The sequence below is a fragment of the Oryzias latipes genome, chromosome 22 (genome assembly GCF_053564925.1).
Source record: "Oryzias latipes strain Hd-rR chromosome 22, Olatipes_Hd-rR_3.1".
NCBI classification, from domain to species: Eukaryota; Metazoa; Chordata; class Actinopteri; order Beloniformes; family Adrianichthyidae; genus Oryzias; species Oryzias latipes.
The window spans coordinates 16,274,472-16,292,375 of record NC_136258.1 but is presented as its reverse complement, the minus strand read 5'-3'; the positions used below and the strand labels follow the sequence as shown (position 1 = coordinate 16,292,375).

General features: G+C 39.7%; 4 protein-coding genes across 5 annotated transcripts in view; all 4 read right to left on the bottom strand.

Moving 5' to 3' along the window:
- The window catches only part of LOC101170559 (signal-induced proliferation-associated 1-like protein 1), a 38,695-nt gene extending 33,488 nt beyond the window's left edge, over positions 1 to 5,207 (bottom strand). For both annotated transcript variants that reach the window (XM_023951459.2, XM_023951460.2), the window contains exon 1: positions 4,896 to 5,207. The gene's annotated coding sequence lies outside the window, so the exon portion shown is untranslated. The remainder of the gene's footprint in view (positions 1 to 4,895) is intronic.
- A 1,526-nt stretch (positions 5,208 to 6,733) lies between these two features.
- Positions 6,734 to 8,063, bottom strand: gpx2 (glutathione peroxidase 2). The gene is made up of 2 exons (XM_004082594.5): positions 7,727 to 8,063; positions 6,734 to 7,241 (listed from the first exon to the last, which is right to left on the bottom strand). Exons 1-2 carry the CDS (start codon positions 7,994 to 7,996, stop codon positions 6,888 to 6,890), a joined length of 624 nt encoding a protein of 207 aa, XP_004082642.2. The 5' UTR covers positions 7,997 to 8,063; the 3' UTR covers positions 6,734 to 6,887.
- Positions 8,064 to 8,230: 167 nt separating this feature from the next.
- Positions 8,231 to 12,343, bottom strand: LOC101168905 (ras-related protein Rab-15). The gene is made up of 7 exons (XM_004082342.5): positions 11,921 to 12,343; positions 10,680 to 10,740; positions 10,509 to 10,569; positions 10,361 to 10,438; positions 10,173 to 10,262; positions 9,318 to 9,383; positions 8,231 to 9,222 (listed from the first exon to the last, which is right to left on the bottom strand). Exons 1-7 carry the CDS (start codon positions 12,042 to 12,044, stop codon positions 9,076 to 9,078), a joined length of 627 nt encoding a protein of 208 aa, XP_004082390.1. The 5' UTR covers positions 12,045 to 12,343; the 3' UTR covers positions 8,231 to 9,075.
- A 213-nt stretch (positions 12,344 to 12,556) lies between these two features.
- On the bottom strand, positions 12,557 to 17,485 carry LOC101169155 (protein max). Its single transcript, XM_004082343.4, has 4 exons — positions 17,293 to 17,485; positions 15,401 to 15,508; positions 13,918 to 14,041; positions 12,557 to 13,841 (listed from the first exon to the last, which is right to left on the bottom strand). The coding sequence occupies exons 1-4, from the start codon at positions 17,326 to 17,328 to the stop codon at positions 13,657 to 13,659; spliced, it is 453 nt and encodes a 150-aa protein (XP_004082391.1). The 5' UTR covers positions 17,329 to 17,485; the 3' UTR covers positions 12,557 to 13,656.
- Positions 17,486 to 17,904: the final 419 nt, after the last annotated feature.

The following is a 17,904-nucleotide window of genomic DNA, read 5'->3' as shown; positions in this document are numbered from 1 at the left end:
TTTTAGAACGTTCTACCAAACGGTTTGGTCATGCCTTTGCTTAATTCAAAGCGTGTTCATACATTGGACAGAAAGGATGGACTGATCGTTATCTGCTGCCTTCACGGGGTCGTTTTTACGTTATAGTGAAATAAACCCACTGAACGCCATTCCAAATGTTACTTTCCGATACTGAAATAATCGTTTCATTTAATTTTGAAACCATTGTATCACGGTATAGATCAATTTTGATTAACAGCTTGCCTCAGACAGACAGATCTAGTTGAATCATAGGAATACAAATCTATTTGTCCATTAAGTCAAAGAGTCGTTACAACCATACTAATAAACCTTAGGTTATTAGTGAGCTCTAACCAAAATCAAAGGCTAATGCTGAGCCTCCATTAAAGTAGAGGTACAACTTTCCTCTCTGTCTGACAGCAAGCAGGGACTCCTTCCTAATCAGCATTCAAGTCGAGTGTGCCATAAACACAGCCATGGCAACAACACCACCTCATGTCTTCCTAGCAGAGACACTGATAACACAAGCTTGACTGAGATGCATGGAGGCACAATTCAAGTACTACAAATCTGGTGGTCTTTTGAGACTTTAAGGAAACCTTTTTAGGGTGGCGCTTGGTTCTTATGCACCGTGTGAGAATCTAGGAAAACATCAATGAAACACACAGGAAACAGGCATCAGGAGAGGAAAAGGCCGGGATTGCAGCCATGTTTGTTATGAGCCGACTCTATCTGTCCCTTTGCAGCTGGATCAACATGGAAAAAAAGGGGGAGAGTGCAGCCTCACTGTTTTTAGACACTGAACTGCTCCTGCAACAAAAAAAGGGTCCTCACTTCAACTGTTACTGCTAAGAGTCCACCTAAAGACCTCCTTGTATTGACTTTAGGGCCATTTGAATCTCGCAGAGAGGAAAAGCTGCACAGAGGTCTCATTCTTCCCTTCAGATGAAAGCCCAGCACGAACGAACAGGGTGGAAATGGATTCCATCTTTCCAAAGCAAAGGATGTGGAATGTGGAGCGGCGCGAAGAGACCTTCTTCTGGTTTCAGTAGGAGAAAGCATGCAGCAAAATAAACAGCAAAGCTTTCATTTCAGACTCTGTACGGCTGCTGTCGGATCAGACGGTGCCAGAACTTTACTACGCACACCATTGTACTGCAGCGCCCGAAAGCATGGCAACATTTGTGAACAGGAATGAGGACCGGCTGAACAGACCCGTATGATTTGACAAGTGTTTGGCGATCACTCATAGCCAAACCCTTGTGCGTTCCTGCCCGCTTCTCAGATTTCTTTCTGCAAAATAGAAAAATCTCAGTTTGTTGAGCGAGTAAAATCGTTTTTTTGGGCTCTGCAAGGCAGTGTGCTGATGTTTTGATTCCAATAAGACTGGAGTTCTCTAATCCAGTGTTTTTCAACCAGTGTGCCGCGGCACACTAGTGTGCCGTGGGAGATGGTCAAGTGTGCCGTGGAAAATTGCCCTCATTAACTGATCTAAAAGCATTTCCCATCTCCAGGAAATCAGCTCTTTGTTCATCCAAACAGGTCCTGATAAAACACTGAGTAGTTAGGAATATAAACGATCATAAAATACTTTTTTCTTTGTGTTTATTTGATTCTATTAAAGACATTTTAATAAGAATGACGGTAACGCGAAATAGCTGCAGCTATAACTGTGTAAGGAAAAGTCCCGCAGCTTTTACTGTCTCCACGACTCCACCAATCATTCTTGAAGGCTTAATCACATGTCATCAGTCTGACCAATCAGAAGTGGTTAAAGTCTCCACTTCCTTGTTCCAATTTCGCTCATAACTCACTCAGTTCCGACAAAAACACCAGCTAAAGCTCGTCTTTAGCAGTGTAGCTTTCCACAGAATCCGGTATCAGACCATGGAACAAGTGAACAAAACCATGAAGCTCAGAGACGCGAGTCTTTCTGCCGTTTTCTCGCAGTTTTCACACTACATCTCCCATGATGCATTGGCTTAATGAGTCGTCCTTCTTACACGTCTTGAAAACACAACGAACATACAGTTTGTATGTAACTTAACTTTTATTACATCTTTTAGAAAAACATCTGCAACTTCCTGCTTTTTCTGCCACAATTATCACAAAAATGCACGTCAGATTGCCGGGGGGGGGGGCTGTACATCAAAACAGACTATGAGTTTCTGCTTTTTTTTTTTTTTGGATGCTGGTGTGCCGCGGGATTTTTGTCAAGGTTAAAGTGTGCCGTGGCTCAAAAAAGGTTGAAAAACACTGATCTAATCCCTTCTGAAGAAAGTGTGCGGGCCGAAAAATGGAGACAGTGAGGCAACGGGCAGACGTGTCGAGACAATGCGGAGGACGTCATCTCTGTGTGGCAGCAGAGACAGCCTCGAACAACACATCATCATCCTCCTCATCATCATCATCATCATTGGGGGCCCACGTTTCATTATGAAACACTTCTTTTTCATTTCCCCCATCCTGATTTTACAAGAAAATTTATACTTTTTCATTTCTGTTTTTCGATCTCCGTCCCGGATGAAACTATTTTAAGCCTGCTTGACGTTTGATGGGAGGGGAGGAGGGGAGTACGATTTCAGTCCGACTGTGGAGTTTTGGTTTTGACACAAGAGGCTAAAACAAGAAACCACAAAAAACTGCTATTATGGAGTTTTATATAAGTAAAATACCACTAAAATAGTCACTCAGCTGTCCGTTATGGACAGTTTAGAACCCACAGCCATCCTGTACACCTGCTCTTTTGTTCAAATCTGTGTCACTACACAATCTCTCACACAGATAATTACAGGCTTCAAATTCCTCTGCAATTTTTGCAAGGTCCAGATTCCCGAAACTGTGCAGCTAGTGTGGGGTGACCAGCACAAGCATTTTCCCCCCTTTGTTTGCACGTATTTACTTTGTGACACGGCAGCTGAAAGAGGGATTACATCATTGCCATTGTAGCCACAGAGCCCTCTTGGTTTTCCTTAGTCGGCCAGCGCGCATCAGAGCCGATCTGACCCAGACAAAGAGAGAGCACGCCAACAGTTTAGCAAGCAGGAAGCACAGACCCATAGTCACACCTAATTACAGTCAAACTCAGCCAGCTCACTCATCAGGGCTCCCAAAAAAAACCCACCAAAGGCCACATGATCATCAAATCACTTGACCTCTGACTGCAAGCTGACTAATTTGAGGCCGATTCATCAGTATCCCAGCTTCTCCTTTTTTCCTTAATTCAAAGAAACAGATAAATGACATGTTTTCCTTTTCTTTTTTTTTTGCTAAAAAAAGGGGAACTTCAGATTTTCGTAATTGAAACTGCTGTGACTGTGTAGTGACAACTGAAAGGGATCCTGAGTAAGCTGGTGCTGCATCCCCATAACATGTAAGTAACAGATGCAGAAGACCCCTAAAAAACAACAAACCTCATTCACAGAGGTAAATTCTAGCACCAACACATGAAATAATCTCATTATTCATTAGGAAATGTAAACAGTGGGTTCACCAAATACAGGCCCCCACACATTCCAGACTGACAAATTATAAAAGCAGCACAAAACAACGCTTGTTATTCTCTTTTATCTTTGCTCAAGCAACTCCCCATGAGCAGATCCACAAGAGATTATGGAAACACAAGCCTAACTTAGCAACAGGAAGCATCCTTCTGTGAATATATTGACAAAAACAAATGCTGTGTGAAGCAGAAAATAAAAGTTTGAAAAAAAGCTGCCTGTATAATAAATGGTATTATGCCAATGGGAAATATGAGTATTAGTTTGTTAGCCCCCTAAAGGTCCAAAGTATACAGGAGCACCCAAATATGCAATTTTCTTTTGGAGTTTTTTAGTTTTCCGTCACTTTTTCCAAGTAATTTGAACATAAAAGGCCTCAGATTTATTTAATATAAAAAATCCCAAAGAAGCTTTTAAAAAAGAGGGATGCTGTGTGATCAACCAGGCCGACCGTTTCAGCCCACTAAGCCTCAAAAGAATGTTAAAAATCCCTGATCCTGCCCTAAAGCCAGAGTTCAGGGTTTCCCTTTTTTACCAGATTGGTGTCAAGTTGGTGAAAAGCGTCACAGATCCAACAATTAAGATTTATTTATTTGGAATAAAAAAAATAAAAAAAACCTTTATTGTCATTGTACACAATACAACGAACTTGTAGCAGCCTTGGAGTGGTGATACTATACATTTAAATCAAAATATGTACAAGTAACTAATAAAAATACAAGTATTTTAAAAATAGAATAAAATTGAGTACAATAAAGTGCAGCATAAATAAATAGTGTGTGGAGGTAGATGAAAATCAGTTTTTGCACACAGAAGTTGTCAATTTGGAGTAGAGTTAGGAAGCTCAGCTGCATCCCTAACATGTTACAGCTGCTGTTTATTAACTAATACTGACATTACTCGTAAATACTTGTTTTTATTATTATTTAAAGAGACTTTAAGGTGCTTCTTACAGTTTTTAAAGAAGTTGAACAGACCGGAAACACCTTCGGGTCAGCCAGGTGTGCTTAACGGAAATGACTCGGTAACTGACGAGCCTTCCCGAGTGGCTCTATAACGCGAGTTAAGTCGCACAAAACGTGGGATTTTTTTGGTGATAATAACTATCTAAATGATTTAAGTTTGTCCAGAGTGCGTAAAAATGCCAGTAGCTAATCATTACATCGACGCAATGTCATTCACAGACACAAAACGGGGATTTTGTCAACACAGACGTGGAATTGCACCTCGTCATTAACCATTAGTTTCGAAAAATGTGACAGAGAAGCAGGAGTGTCGTCTTAAAAATGATGGGTCATACTAAAACAAAAACAAAAAAACAATTAAATTGATGGCGTAGAGGAGCTTCAAGGACCCTCCACATGACCAGTCCCCACGTTACAGACTGAGACTCACCTTTTCTCCATGTCACTCCGCACGGTTTCCCGTGTTGTTTCCCCCCTCACAACCAGATACTTTTAGTCCAAAACGCGTCAGGCAGAGCCGTTCCGTGCCTTCGTGTGATGCGTGCCCCCGCGAGGGGAGACTGGAAATGGCCCGGCGTCTCTCTCCGAAAAGCAACTTGGAAGTTTCATAGAAAGTTACGGGTTTGCCTCGCTGCGGTATGCAGCTGCTGAAGGGATGAGATCATCCAGGCAGCCTCCCCTCTGTACTGAAATCTCGCGAGAAAACACGCGAGGGGAAAGCAAACGTTGCCATAGCAACAGGGCTCACCTGTGGCCACAGAGACAGGATGAGGAAATCGAAGAGGTCTCACTCCGCACGAGACAGATTTTCAAGCTAAAGAAAAAAAAAAATAATACATCAAGGATAATTTTACATTCATTATTTCATATTTCCTGATCCCTGAACATGATATTAAAATATGAAATAATTTCCGGTGAGGAGTTAGAACGTTTTCATGCACTCAGTTCAACATTTTGAGGCAACAAATGAGAATTGTGTTTGTATTTTGTGGGTACAAATTAGTAATATGAATTGATAAATATATATATATATATATATATATATATATATATATATATATATATATATATATATATATATATATATATATATATATATATATATATATATATATATATATATATATATATATATATATATATATATATATATATATATATATATATATATATATATATATACACACACACACACTAATTTGGGCCCACAAAATGCTAATGTGCTAATTTGCATGCACAATTTGCTCATTTGTGCGAGAAAAATACAAGTTCTTGCCCTCAAAACTAAGGTGTATCAACAAAATGTAAAGGTTAATTTGTGGCCACAAATAAACAATTTAAGAGACCTTTTTTTTCTACGAAATGTCAAAGGCTCCATAAATATTTATTGCCTTGGAATTTCATTCATCCCCCAGAAGCAGTTGATATTAGGGATGCCTAATTTCTGAATATCATTCAAAAGTGAATATCATGGTTTCTTTTGTGTCACTTTCTGGTCTGTTAACACATTTTTGCTCCTTTTTTTCAATAATTAAAATGGTCAGCAGTGCTCTTTTTTAATACAGGTCAAGTTAAACATCTTTTAAAGAAAAAGGAGCTGGTAAGTGTCCATAGCAAGCGGTGAAAGAAATCAACACACTCCTTCACCAGTGTTGCCTTTGCCTCTGGCATCATGAGCTGATGTGGATGTGAGAGGAGGTGCAGAAAATCCTGTTTTAATCCACGCACCCTGCAAACAAAACCTCCTGTTCGTATGAGAGTGAAGCTGCATGGGAGCTTATCCCACAAGGATAGGACTGCTGCTTTCCTCAACGCAAAATTCGTTTTTAGGCAGCACTGTGGCAAGAAAATCATGTCTGTAGCTGCACAGACTGCTGGTATCAGCATGTCTAGTATGAAAAAACAGCAGGTTTGGTGACTAAGAGGGGAAGGATGACCTCAGGCAACTTAAAGTTAAGTGCATTTAAAACGATTGCATGTTTTTGCCTGCTGCATATCATTTCATGACACATTACTCCCCACATTCTACTGCAAATTTAGTCAAATTTAAATAGAAAGGAACTTGTGTGCATGTGTATGAAACAAACAAGCGAGATACAATATCTTAGAGCTTTTATTTCATCTCTATTTATGAAAACATGTCTGCGGCCATACTTGTATGACTGAATACAATTAAGCAGCACCATCTGCTGGCATTACTTGCATTAAACTTCAAGCAGAAGAGGCATGCATAAATAAATAATTCTCATAAAAGAGGTATGTGTTTATACTTTAAGCGTACAGGTATTTTAAATATTCATCATGTTAAGCACTTATAAGACTTCAAATGATATTCCCTGAGCTTTTTAGAATACCATCATCATTTATTAAGGCTTAAACACAAAGAAATGCCTAAATAGACGTAAATAGAAGATTGGGGTTCCTACGCCTTAGTTAATCTTAACAATCTTTGAATGTCAGGCTCTATGTCAATGGTGGGGAAATTTCTGCTGTATCTTTTGAAAGGCTCCCCCTCAGGGGCGATGAGGAACTTCTCAAAGTTCCAAGCGACATCTGTCCGGTTGACTGGACTCCAAACCAGAAATTTGGGATCCTGCATGAGAGAGCTGGGGTTGTCATCGGGGTAAGGGAGTTTATCTTTCAGATAGGCAAAGACCGGATGCGTGTTTACTCCGTTGACGTCACACTTCTCAAATATAGTGAAGTTGGGTTTAAAGCCGTTGCCTGGCCTTACATGTTGCAGTGAGTTCAGGATCTCAGCATTGGTGCAGTTCTCCTTCAAAATAAAAGAAAGAAGATTGATAGGTAAAGCAGATTTTTTTTTTAGAGCTCATATGAGAGTAATAAAAAAACACAAGACGCTCAAATTGTTGTTATCAAAGAGGAAAGAAGAGGTGGAATCAGCTTAAAATGTTGATTTTTACATGCAAAAGTTAATTACTTTTATCTAAATAAAATTGAATTAAAAAAATAAAGTTAGGTAGAATTCCTGAATAATAGATTTAGTTTTACAATACCATTGTAATGTGGATTTTTACTGATTTCATCAGCTGAAGTCAGAATAAATACAAATATACGTGAGGTGATGTGTTTACCAGTGGAAAAGGATGAAATACATTAAAAAAAAAAAAACTTCAAGTTCTTTATTTGATCATATTTTAGATATTTACATTACAATGTGTTGACATGAATAATTAATTATTGTTGTCTTTCCACATTTTAAGACCCAGCAGCCCCAAGTATCTGTGTGTCTTACCTCACCTGATATCCAAACTGGTTGCAAGGAAAACCCAGGACCACCAGCCGATGGGGGTACTTGCTCTGCAGCTGACTGAGCTCATTGAAGTCCCGGGTGGTGGTTCCTCAGAGTGAGGCCACATTCTCAATTAGAACCACCCTACCCCTAAACACATTAAAGTCCACTGTGTCCCCCTCCAGCGAGGTGGCCTTCAGGTCATAGAAAGTCTTGGCGATGTACGTCATCTCGGCTCCGAAGCTTGCAACACTGGAAGTAGATGGGACATTCGGCATGTGTCTGTACCTGGCCGCAACGTACCCCCCCAGAGCAGAGCAGAAAGGTCCTTTTCACAGGTATCAAATGACTCCGCAGTAAACTGATCGCCACGCGACAGACTATACTCTTTACAATGAAACCAATGCAACTGAGAGTACAATCAGCCAGGCTTATCTTTTATTTCTGCACAACCCCTTTTTCATCAGCCACTTGCATCTACTGTTAATTTAAAAACAACAATGAACACAATCTTTATTATATTTTTTTAATAAATACTTAAAAACAAAAGGTCAGGCATATCAATGATACATATCAGTTTTCCCCAACATAAAAAATTTAAGTGATCACCTGTCACACTGCACTATGTGATGAAAAAATGAATAATTCTATTGAATGAAGCGCATTATACCCCACCCTACACCCTAGGTCCTGATATAATGACTCAGCAACACTTTCTTAATATATTGTTAGTGAAAAAGCTGTATTTATTTGCTTGCATATTATTTCATGTTTCACTAAATTTGACTAATAACTTATCTGGGACACCTGAGAACATCCTAAACGGATCACATTTTTAAAAGCAGCACACTTTTAACACCCCAAAAAGCGATAATGAGGTTACTGTATACACAAAGATTGCTCGGCATGGCACTTTAGGCTTCTGGAAGGAGGCAAGCGTGTAAATAAATTCAATTCACTCATGTTTGGTTTGAGTTTCCAGGTATAAATAATTCAACCCAGCCAAAAGCGAGGCGGTTGTCATCTCTCACTATCAACCTAATGCGAGCTTTAATGAAATGAGGACACTTTTCAAATCATAAGAAAGAAAGTAACCACATAGTCGTAGATATGTTTTGCAAATATGCATGGGGGGGGGGGGGGGGTGAAAATGTGCAGTGAGAGTGAGAGTTTTTTTTTGTGTGCAAAATTCAGTGACAGTGATCGAAAATGTCGCCCTCTGCTGGCATGTGATGCTAACTGCATTTAAAACCACATCATTTTAGGAATTGAAAGCAACTCAGAATCCTCCTGTGGGATACGTCTTCATTAAAAGGCAGGGATGGGAGGTTTACACCGTGCTGACCGATCTTTAGTTTCAACAGGCACAGGTCCTCGAAGCATCTTGATCATCTTTCTGGTCCTGCAGAGCAGCTCTGTCCAGATAGTCATCCAGAGACCCCAACAAATGATCCACGTCGTTCTTGTAAGCTTGTAACACCAGTTCTGTTACACGCGTGAATGACTAGAGAGAGAGAACAGGGAACCCAGTTAAATGAAAGATAAATATTTCCTAAAACACCTTTCTACCGTGAGACGTTTAGGCAGGAGCTGAACTACCTCCTTGATGTTTCTGCTTGTGGAGGCGCTTGCCTCAAAGAACTCCATCCCATAAGCCTCAGCGAGCTAGGATTTGAGAAAGAGAAAAATGCATGAGACTCACAGTTTTTACTGTATGGAGTTCGAATTATGCCAAACTTATCAATTAAGAAGAGGAAGTTAAGTTTCTTTCTAGAAAAAACTATTCACATGCTCTTAAATTTTCTGCTGTTTTTATAGAATTTTCTGGTGTTTTAACATGTTCTTATAGCATTTTTCTAACATCATCAGAAAACATTTATTAAAAAATGAAACTCTGAATTTCAGTGTATTTTCTTATTCAAATCGTTGTGAATCAGGAGCAGATGAGAAAATGCAGCTTGAAAAAAACGCTTATTTGTGATGTAGAAAACATGCTAGGCAGGACACAAACTTCCTGCTTCGTTCCATTCTGATGCATCCACCTGTAGACGACTAGATCCATCGTCTTTGTTTTCCTCGTCTGAGCTGGAATCCGACTCAAAACTGCACGACTGGATAGCTACAGTATTGCTCGCCATTTTATGGCACCCGTAATGTTAGATTGGAGGTGTAGGGGGGTAGTGGGAGAGCTTGTAAACAGAGCTGTCAGCAAAGGGGAGGGGAAGTGGCGGCGGGGTTTCTCAGTGCCAACAGTCCCCGCCCACAACTTCTAATGAACTACTGCTGCTCTGCAAAAACTATGTCCTAGAAAATGACTTTTTTTGTGGCTACTAACGGCATAATCATAATTAAAAGACCATTAGGAAGGCTTTTACATCTAAAGATGATTCCAGTGGGTCTCTAAAGAAATCAAGTTTGCCAAACGATTTGGGATCAAAGAAACTTCAATCAAACCTTGCTTCCTTGAGCTTTTGTTACCCGTCTCTTGGGCTCGTTGTCCGCTTTGTTTCCAACCAGGATCATCTGAACCTTTTCAGGAGCATACTGCAACCAAGTGTGAGACAGACAGCATCTCGCTACTCACAACCTCCAACAAAGTCGGCAGAGAAACCAACAGTAAGTTCATGCAGTTGAGGCCTTACTTCATCCACATCGCTGGCCCATTTCCCGATGTGCAGAAAGGACGGCTCGTCTGTGATGTCGTACACAAAAACGATCCCCTGCACAAGAGGACCAGTCAGATTTACGGCGTGAAACAAGGATCAGAACTTTTCTCGTGACTGTTCGTACCTGTGCCCGCCTGTAATACTGTTTGGTGATAGTCTGATAGCGCTCCTGACCCGCTGTATCCCTGCACAGAAAGCCAACCAAACAATTGGGAACCGTTTAAAAAGGAAAAAAAAAAAAAAAGGAACCGTTCAAATTAATAAACTGAACTTAAAGAAGCACCGCTTCACGCACCAGATCTGCACTCGCACCCTGATTCCATCAATCACTAAGGTTTTCATCTTGAAATCAACTCCTGCAAAGATAATTAAAGAAGTAGATAAAAAAAAAGAAACAAACATTGTTGTAAATCACAATGTGGGAGAGATTTCCTGCCCGGTAACAGTACAAGGAAGTTCTTATAACTAGACAAAGAAGAGCATTTTTCTGATAGATTGAATCAGTAAATTCATTCTGCGGTTCCCAATGGTTACTTTTTAAAGTTAAAAGCAACTTAAAAAATATTAAGGTTTTTCAATGTACTTTAAAATGTATTTCTAAGGAGGTCTTATACTCCTGAAAGCGCCACAAAATTAAAGAACTTTAAACAAATTTCAATGTTAAACAAGTCCTATATGCTTAGGGGAAAGTTTTTTATGGTTGATTAAGACTGAAATCTCTCTGGTAATCATTTCAGAAACCAAGAAAAGCAGAGAAACTCGTTTAGTTTGGTGAATTCACACTCCTCAGCCAATAGCTATCTGAGCGTTTACAGCTGCCATTATTTTGAAAAACATTGAACCATTTAAAGTTTGCACAATTGTTCTAAGTAAATATCAACCTTGGCTGCTTATGTAGACTTTTTTTCAACATTGAAGTGATGCAGATAATAATAAAATAAATGTATAAATTTTTAAGCTTCTATAAAGGAAAACACAAAATCTGTCAATACAAATAATTGGAACTGCACATTGCTCTGGTTCTCGTCCCTGAATGCAGACATTTCTGTCATTTTAGGTTCTTTAAGCAGGAATAAATATAAAAAAAAAAAATTATCCAACAAAAATACTTGCTTCAAATTCCACATATTTAAATTAATTTATTTGTTGAAAGAAACAGTCTGATGTGAATCACTAAAGCTCTCCTCAACCATCAAGCTGAATTCTGGGAATTATTTGCACCAAACAGGGATTATTGCATTCCTTCCTTGTGGTCACTACTTTTCTCTGACATTCCAAAAGTTTCTTTTTCTGAAGTTAAGCTCCTTTTAATTGGAAATTATATTTCACAGCAGAACTGTTAGAATAAGATTTCCAGGCCAACTTTTAACTGTATTAATTCCTCCCAGCTTTATCATTTAATACACCCCACTTTGCAAGTTCATCGTGGTTTCAGTCCATACAGAGTTGAGGAGTTTGCCCGGCTAAAACCTGCTGCTCAATCCAGGAACGACACAAACATATCAAACTTGTTGGATGGCTTCTTCTTCTCCTTACCGATGGTGGAAATGTGTGATGGATCGAATTCCCCTTCGGCAAACCTGCGTAGCATACAGGTCTTTCCCACCCCGGAGTCTCCGAGAAGAAGCAGTCTGAACAAAATATCGTACTGTTTAGCCATGGTTTAAAAAGCAAGAAACCATGACTGCTCATTCCACTTTCTGGATGTCTGGCAAATAATGGTGCATTTGAGGCTTATCGGAGTTTTTTTTCCAAACACTGCAAAAACAAGTCGCGTCGGGAAGCCAAAATGAACAAACGTCTTTTGTTTTGATATTTATGTACACACTTTCTTCAAAGTATCTTAATTTTGAAATTATATTTTACAAAATGATCATTTTACTTGTAAGTTACAATTTCGTTCGGTCATTGAACGCAACATAAGACTTGCATCCTTGAACGGGCTTCATTCCTGCGGCAGGAGTGCCGCCGCGTATTCTAATTATATTTAAATAAAAGGTGACGTCACCAGTTGCCATAACTCCACACGGGCGGATTTTCAAATTAAAAGCTAAATAGAAAACAAAAACGGTTTTCTAATTTTACTGTAGTAGATTTCATTACTTTTCAAGGTCCGAGTATATATCATGAATACATTTGGATTTTTTTTAATCAATCACACTTAGTCAGAAGTGCATCCAAAAAGGATAAAATATTTTTATTTACAGTACTATAATAAAGGTATGCCTTAACTTGCAAGACACCCGTTGGCAGTATGTACAACATACCTGTAATTTCCATGGAATGGAACAAACAAATATTGATTACATACATACTAATTTTTTTTGGAAGAAAAAAAAATCTTTTCCAGCTGAGGTGAAAATTCCAAGGGGATTAATTTTAAACAGACACAATTTAGTATACAGGAGTATACAGTGCTATATACTACATACTGAATTGAACATATATATATTTATATATATCATAAAAAAAATCACTGCCCTTCAACTGCATTTTGCAACATTCAGTATCAAATACAGGATTTATTTTTCTCAAATCACATTAAAAAATAGAGGGAAATAAATATTCTACCTGCGGAATATCTTCTAAACAGGAGGTTTGCCTGCTTTTAAGCAAAGCACAAAGGAGATCAGACATATAAATATACTATATGGGTAAGAATTTGATTTTGGCGCATCACTATAAATAGAGGAATTTATTTGACCGCACAAACAGTTCAAAGACAAAAAGACATAAGCCATCGAAATAGAAAAATCCAGAGTCCTTAGACCCATTTTTCCCCCAAAAGAAACTTTACATTCTCCTTTGAAAAAGTTTGAACATTTCAAAAGTAAAAGAAGCCGAAATTACGATCGCATCAAATGTGGAAAAGTTCAGTAGATTGTAAGCTTTGTCCAAAACAAATAGATCTTTATACCGATTTTTTAGCTTTGCTGAAAACTCAAATAATCATTCGTGTGACTATGGATGCTTGTTACATTAAAAACAGGATCAAGTACTTCAACTACAGAGCTGCCTAAAGTTGGGTTTTAGATTCGTTGCCTGGCTACAGTAGGAGTGACAGGATCCTTGCCAGAAGGATACAGGAGGGCCGAAGCGTTTTTGTACATACAGTAATAGCACCTCTCTAACACGGTCGGCACCCTGTCCCCTGGTCTAGCATAAGAAGGCAGGAACGAGTGCAAACGGGGAAGAGGAGCAGGCGCTGGTGGGTGAAGAGTCCGTCTCCAGATCAGGGGTGGGTGGGTGGGGGGAGGAGGAGTCAACCAGGTCTAGCTGGGCTCCGCACGCAGCTTCTTCCTGGTAGGCGGCTCTTCAGGTTCAGATTCGGAGCTGGAGTCCGAGCCGCCGTCAAAGGCGGACACGGCGCTGCCTTTGCGATTTGTGTACAAGCTACTGTCAGAAGAGTGGTTGGACTGGAGCTGAGCATTCCCCTTGGCTTTTTCCAGTGCACGCACTGAGGAAAACACACACACAAAACTGTTTAGCCGTTAAAAAGTAAAGATCATTCATTTTACCCTTCCACCACCTACCCTGCTGCTCTAAAAGAGCATTCTGCTTCTTTAAATCATCGATGTCTTGCTGGTGGGTGTGATTTTTCCTCCTCATGAACTGGATGTACTCTGTGGCTTTGTCTAGAATCTGTGCTCGAGAAGCCTGTTAAACAGCAACAACGCAAAAGGAAAAGGGGAAAACTCAGTCTTGGTTCATGCACAGCATGTTATTCTCTTATGAAACTGGGAAAACAGCACACGAGAATCAAAGAGTTACAGACCTTTGCTGCTGTTTGAATTATTCTGGACTATAAATCCACAGTTACAAAGGATGAATCAAGACTGAAGCAGCTCATGTGGAAAAAAGTGAAAACATTTTTTTCCTTGGCAGTGGAGTGGATTCATCCAAGACATTGAATGGATATTTTACAAAGAGCAGCACAAGCGGATGAGCTCATCTCCTTACAGAAAAACCCATGCAGCTACTGTTTAACTACTAAGTTTTTAGTTTGCATCCACTCTCAGAAAGGATTGGTGATATTAAGAACATGATTACAAATTTCACAATTTAAAGATATGAGATGGTAATAAAAATGTTCTTTTAAATCAGATTAGTAAGAGCAGTTAGATCAAGATGTGCTGGAATTTTCTTCTGAATGTTCGATACAGAAACACTCAATTCCCTGAAAAACATCAAGTAAAAAAGGCTCAGATGTGACCATGCTGTTCATTTCCTGATTCTTATCAGAAAACAGACATGTTCACTGTGTTTGTGTATCCAAAGTGTTCTGAGCCGTCTGATGATAACCGGCAAGATGACAAATAGCACAGCGGCAGTCGCAGGTTACATTCCACTGTTCATTTCAAAATAGATTTTAAAAAAGTGAAAAAAATAATCAGGACAGAAACTGCATGGTGCTGTAGTGGTTAGCACCTCCCAGTGAGAAGTTCAAATCCCAGCTTGGACCCTTCTGTGTGAAGTTTGCATGTCCCCATACACGTGTGGGTTTTCTCCACACACCCCAGTTTCCTCTCAGTCCTAAACCACGCTTCATTTGTTAATCGATGATTCTAAATTGTCCCTAGGTGTAAATGTGAGGGTGTGTGGTAGTGTTGCCCAACGACAAACTGGCGACCTGTCCGGAGAGTACCCCGCCTTTGACCAACAGTAGCTGGGATAGGCTCCAGCAACCACGTGACCCCAAAAGGGATTAGGCCAGTTTAAAAATGAGATGGATGACAAAAAAAAGTAAACTTGCAAAGATTATTTCTGACTGGAAAACCTGCAGTTTAAACCCCAAATATGTTGATATCAACAAACAGCTTTTGCTAACACTTCAAATTTTTAATCCTCTCAGATTCCAAATGTGCAATTACAACCTTTAGAATAGATTTTTTACACCCTTAGCATCATTTGCAAGCAAATTGTTGTACAAAAATCAATTCTGTTAAACTGTACAGCATATCATTGAAAGTGGTGAAAGGGTCCGGGGAGCTGCAGAGTGGACTGGACTGGCCTCACCTTCTCTCCCTGTAGTGCTGGCACAGAGTCCCGTAAACTGTGAAAGCTGTCTTTAATGTGATCCCTGCGTTTGCGCTCCAGCGCGTTGTGATGTGCCCGCTTGTCCGCCTACAAAGACACAACCATCGTTATCCAGCTCACCTCCATAAAACCATCAAAACCATTAAGCCGGTCACCGACTGCAGCGTTTCAGTACTGCAGCCTTAAGGAGATGTACGTCTACATCTGCAAGTCCTGCATAAGCTCAACCTGAAGCTGTAGTGGATGTCAAATATTTGCATACAAGTAATTTGTTTGCTTTTAAGCTTCTATTCCTGCAGACCTACGATTCATCATATAGCGTCCTCTGTCACCACAGACGTCAGCTGGTTAAACTGCATGCTGTCATCTGATTTAATGAACACCAAAAGGCCGTGTGCCACAACAAAACTCCCCCATATGAATCCATAAAGCACTATTATTTATCATTCTGCAGACAAACAATTATCTCTTTGGATTTTTATAACCAGATGAATTATTTTATATTTTAAGTAAAGAGTCTTTCCTTAATATCAGTTTGTTGTTGCATTATCTTGAAGCAGAACAGTAAGAAGACTCCAAAATGACAAATTCGGACAAAAGTGCAGTGAATTCGCCTAGTTCCCTCAGAAAAGTGGAGAAGCCTGACATTCTTTGAAAGGAGTATGTGTGATCAAGAAGAACTAGAGGCCAATTATGGAAGTATTCATATTATCATATGCTGCAAAACTATGAAAAATATGTTTGAAATCATATCTGTGGCTCACAGAAAAAGACAGCAGACCAGAAAAACAAGTTGTTTAGAAAAAACAATGAGGAAATTTGCCCTGCCCAATGCATTTCAATTGCTCTCACAACAGCATGACTAATTGTGACTCATTCTAATAAACCAGTGCTGTATGAGTGCTGCTAAAGCACTAGGGTACTTTAACAAAATTATCTAAAAAGAGAATTATTTGGGTTTTTTATTCCTGCATCAATCGACAGGAAGAGAGATTTAAAGGTTGCAGATTGCGTTTTGTTTTGCTTCCCAGTATCGTGCAGCTATGCTGGAGCACGACGCCTAATGCTGAGCGGGGTCTGCCTGTACGTGCGACACGAGATCAGCGGGAACGTGGACATGGTCCATTCTGCCCGTCCTGGTGCGCGCGCTACTAGCTTACCCAAACATGGAGTAAAAGCCGCGATTTTAAAGATAAAATACACATATTTATAAGAACGAGATCCACATTTTGGTGCAATCAAGCCAAAGCCAGCTATGCGCACGAGAAGGGATTAGCCTATTTGCTGTACTGGGGAGGGGGCAAGAGATGCTTTTACGTGAACCCATACAGCCTTTAGCATTTTATTTGAGGATAAATAAGTCATTGCTCTCGTCTCAGATGAGCTGTGCTGACCCGAAGAGGGGAATGGGACGTTTTATCGAAAGCATTAATTTCCCAACAATTCGCACGCCAATTTCTAAGAAAAACAAGCTCATCGTGACTGTTTACGATACTAAATCATCTAGAACAAGTTTAATAGTTCTTTACAACAAGCTGATGTGTGTTGAACTGTCCCTCAGGGGCAATTAATATAAAAAAAAACAGCCCAAGAGCACAAAATGGTGCGCTACTACTACTACTAGTATGTTTTAATATATCGACAGTAGCATATTTTTGTTTCTTCACTAAACCATCACTAATTAATATAACACAAAGTAAAATTGTAACATGGTAGGCTATATTAATAAATCGCCAAAATCGAAAGAAAAACTGCAGTTAGCCGATAAACTCGCCAGACTAGCTTGCTAAACAATCAGATAGCTTCGTTCGGCGAATGTTTAAGCTCGGCTAGCAGGCAAGCTACCGTCCGTAAGAAACCAAACAACCTACATCGCTGTCGACTTCGATGTCATCATTTTCGCTCATTCTTCGGTAAAACAAAAAAGGTGTGAGGAAAAAAGCAGCTGTCAAAACAAAATGCAGCGACAACTGGAGGCGGATATTCAATGTAGCACGGAGCTCTGCTACATTACAGGCATGACGACCAACCGCCTCTTCTACACGTGATTCGCCTACACATGGACTGAAAAATAAGCAAGGCGCATGCGCAGTATAACAAAGCACGATGGGAAATGTAGTAATATAATTGCACAAGATTGATTGAGGACTATTACCAATGCTGGGCAGAAAACTACACTTCCCGCAAGGCTAATAAAGCTATTTAAAACAAGTTGCAAACTAAACTCAACCTATATATATATATATATATATATTCAAAAAGTACAATTTGAATGAATTTACTCTGAAAATGTTGATGTATTCGAGGTCATGCGTATATTTTATTGATTGTATCTAATCGTTCCTGGCTGTAGTGTGGCTTTGACATGCACGTTTTGTGTGCAGCAGAAACCAGTTTCTTGTTCATCGTCCAACATATGATTATGGGAGCAGATGGCGTCTTGCTCACTTCAGCCGCCCTCCCCCACATACCACCCATAGCCT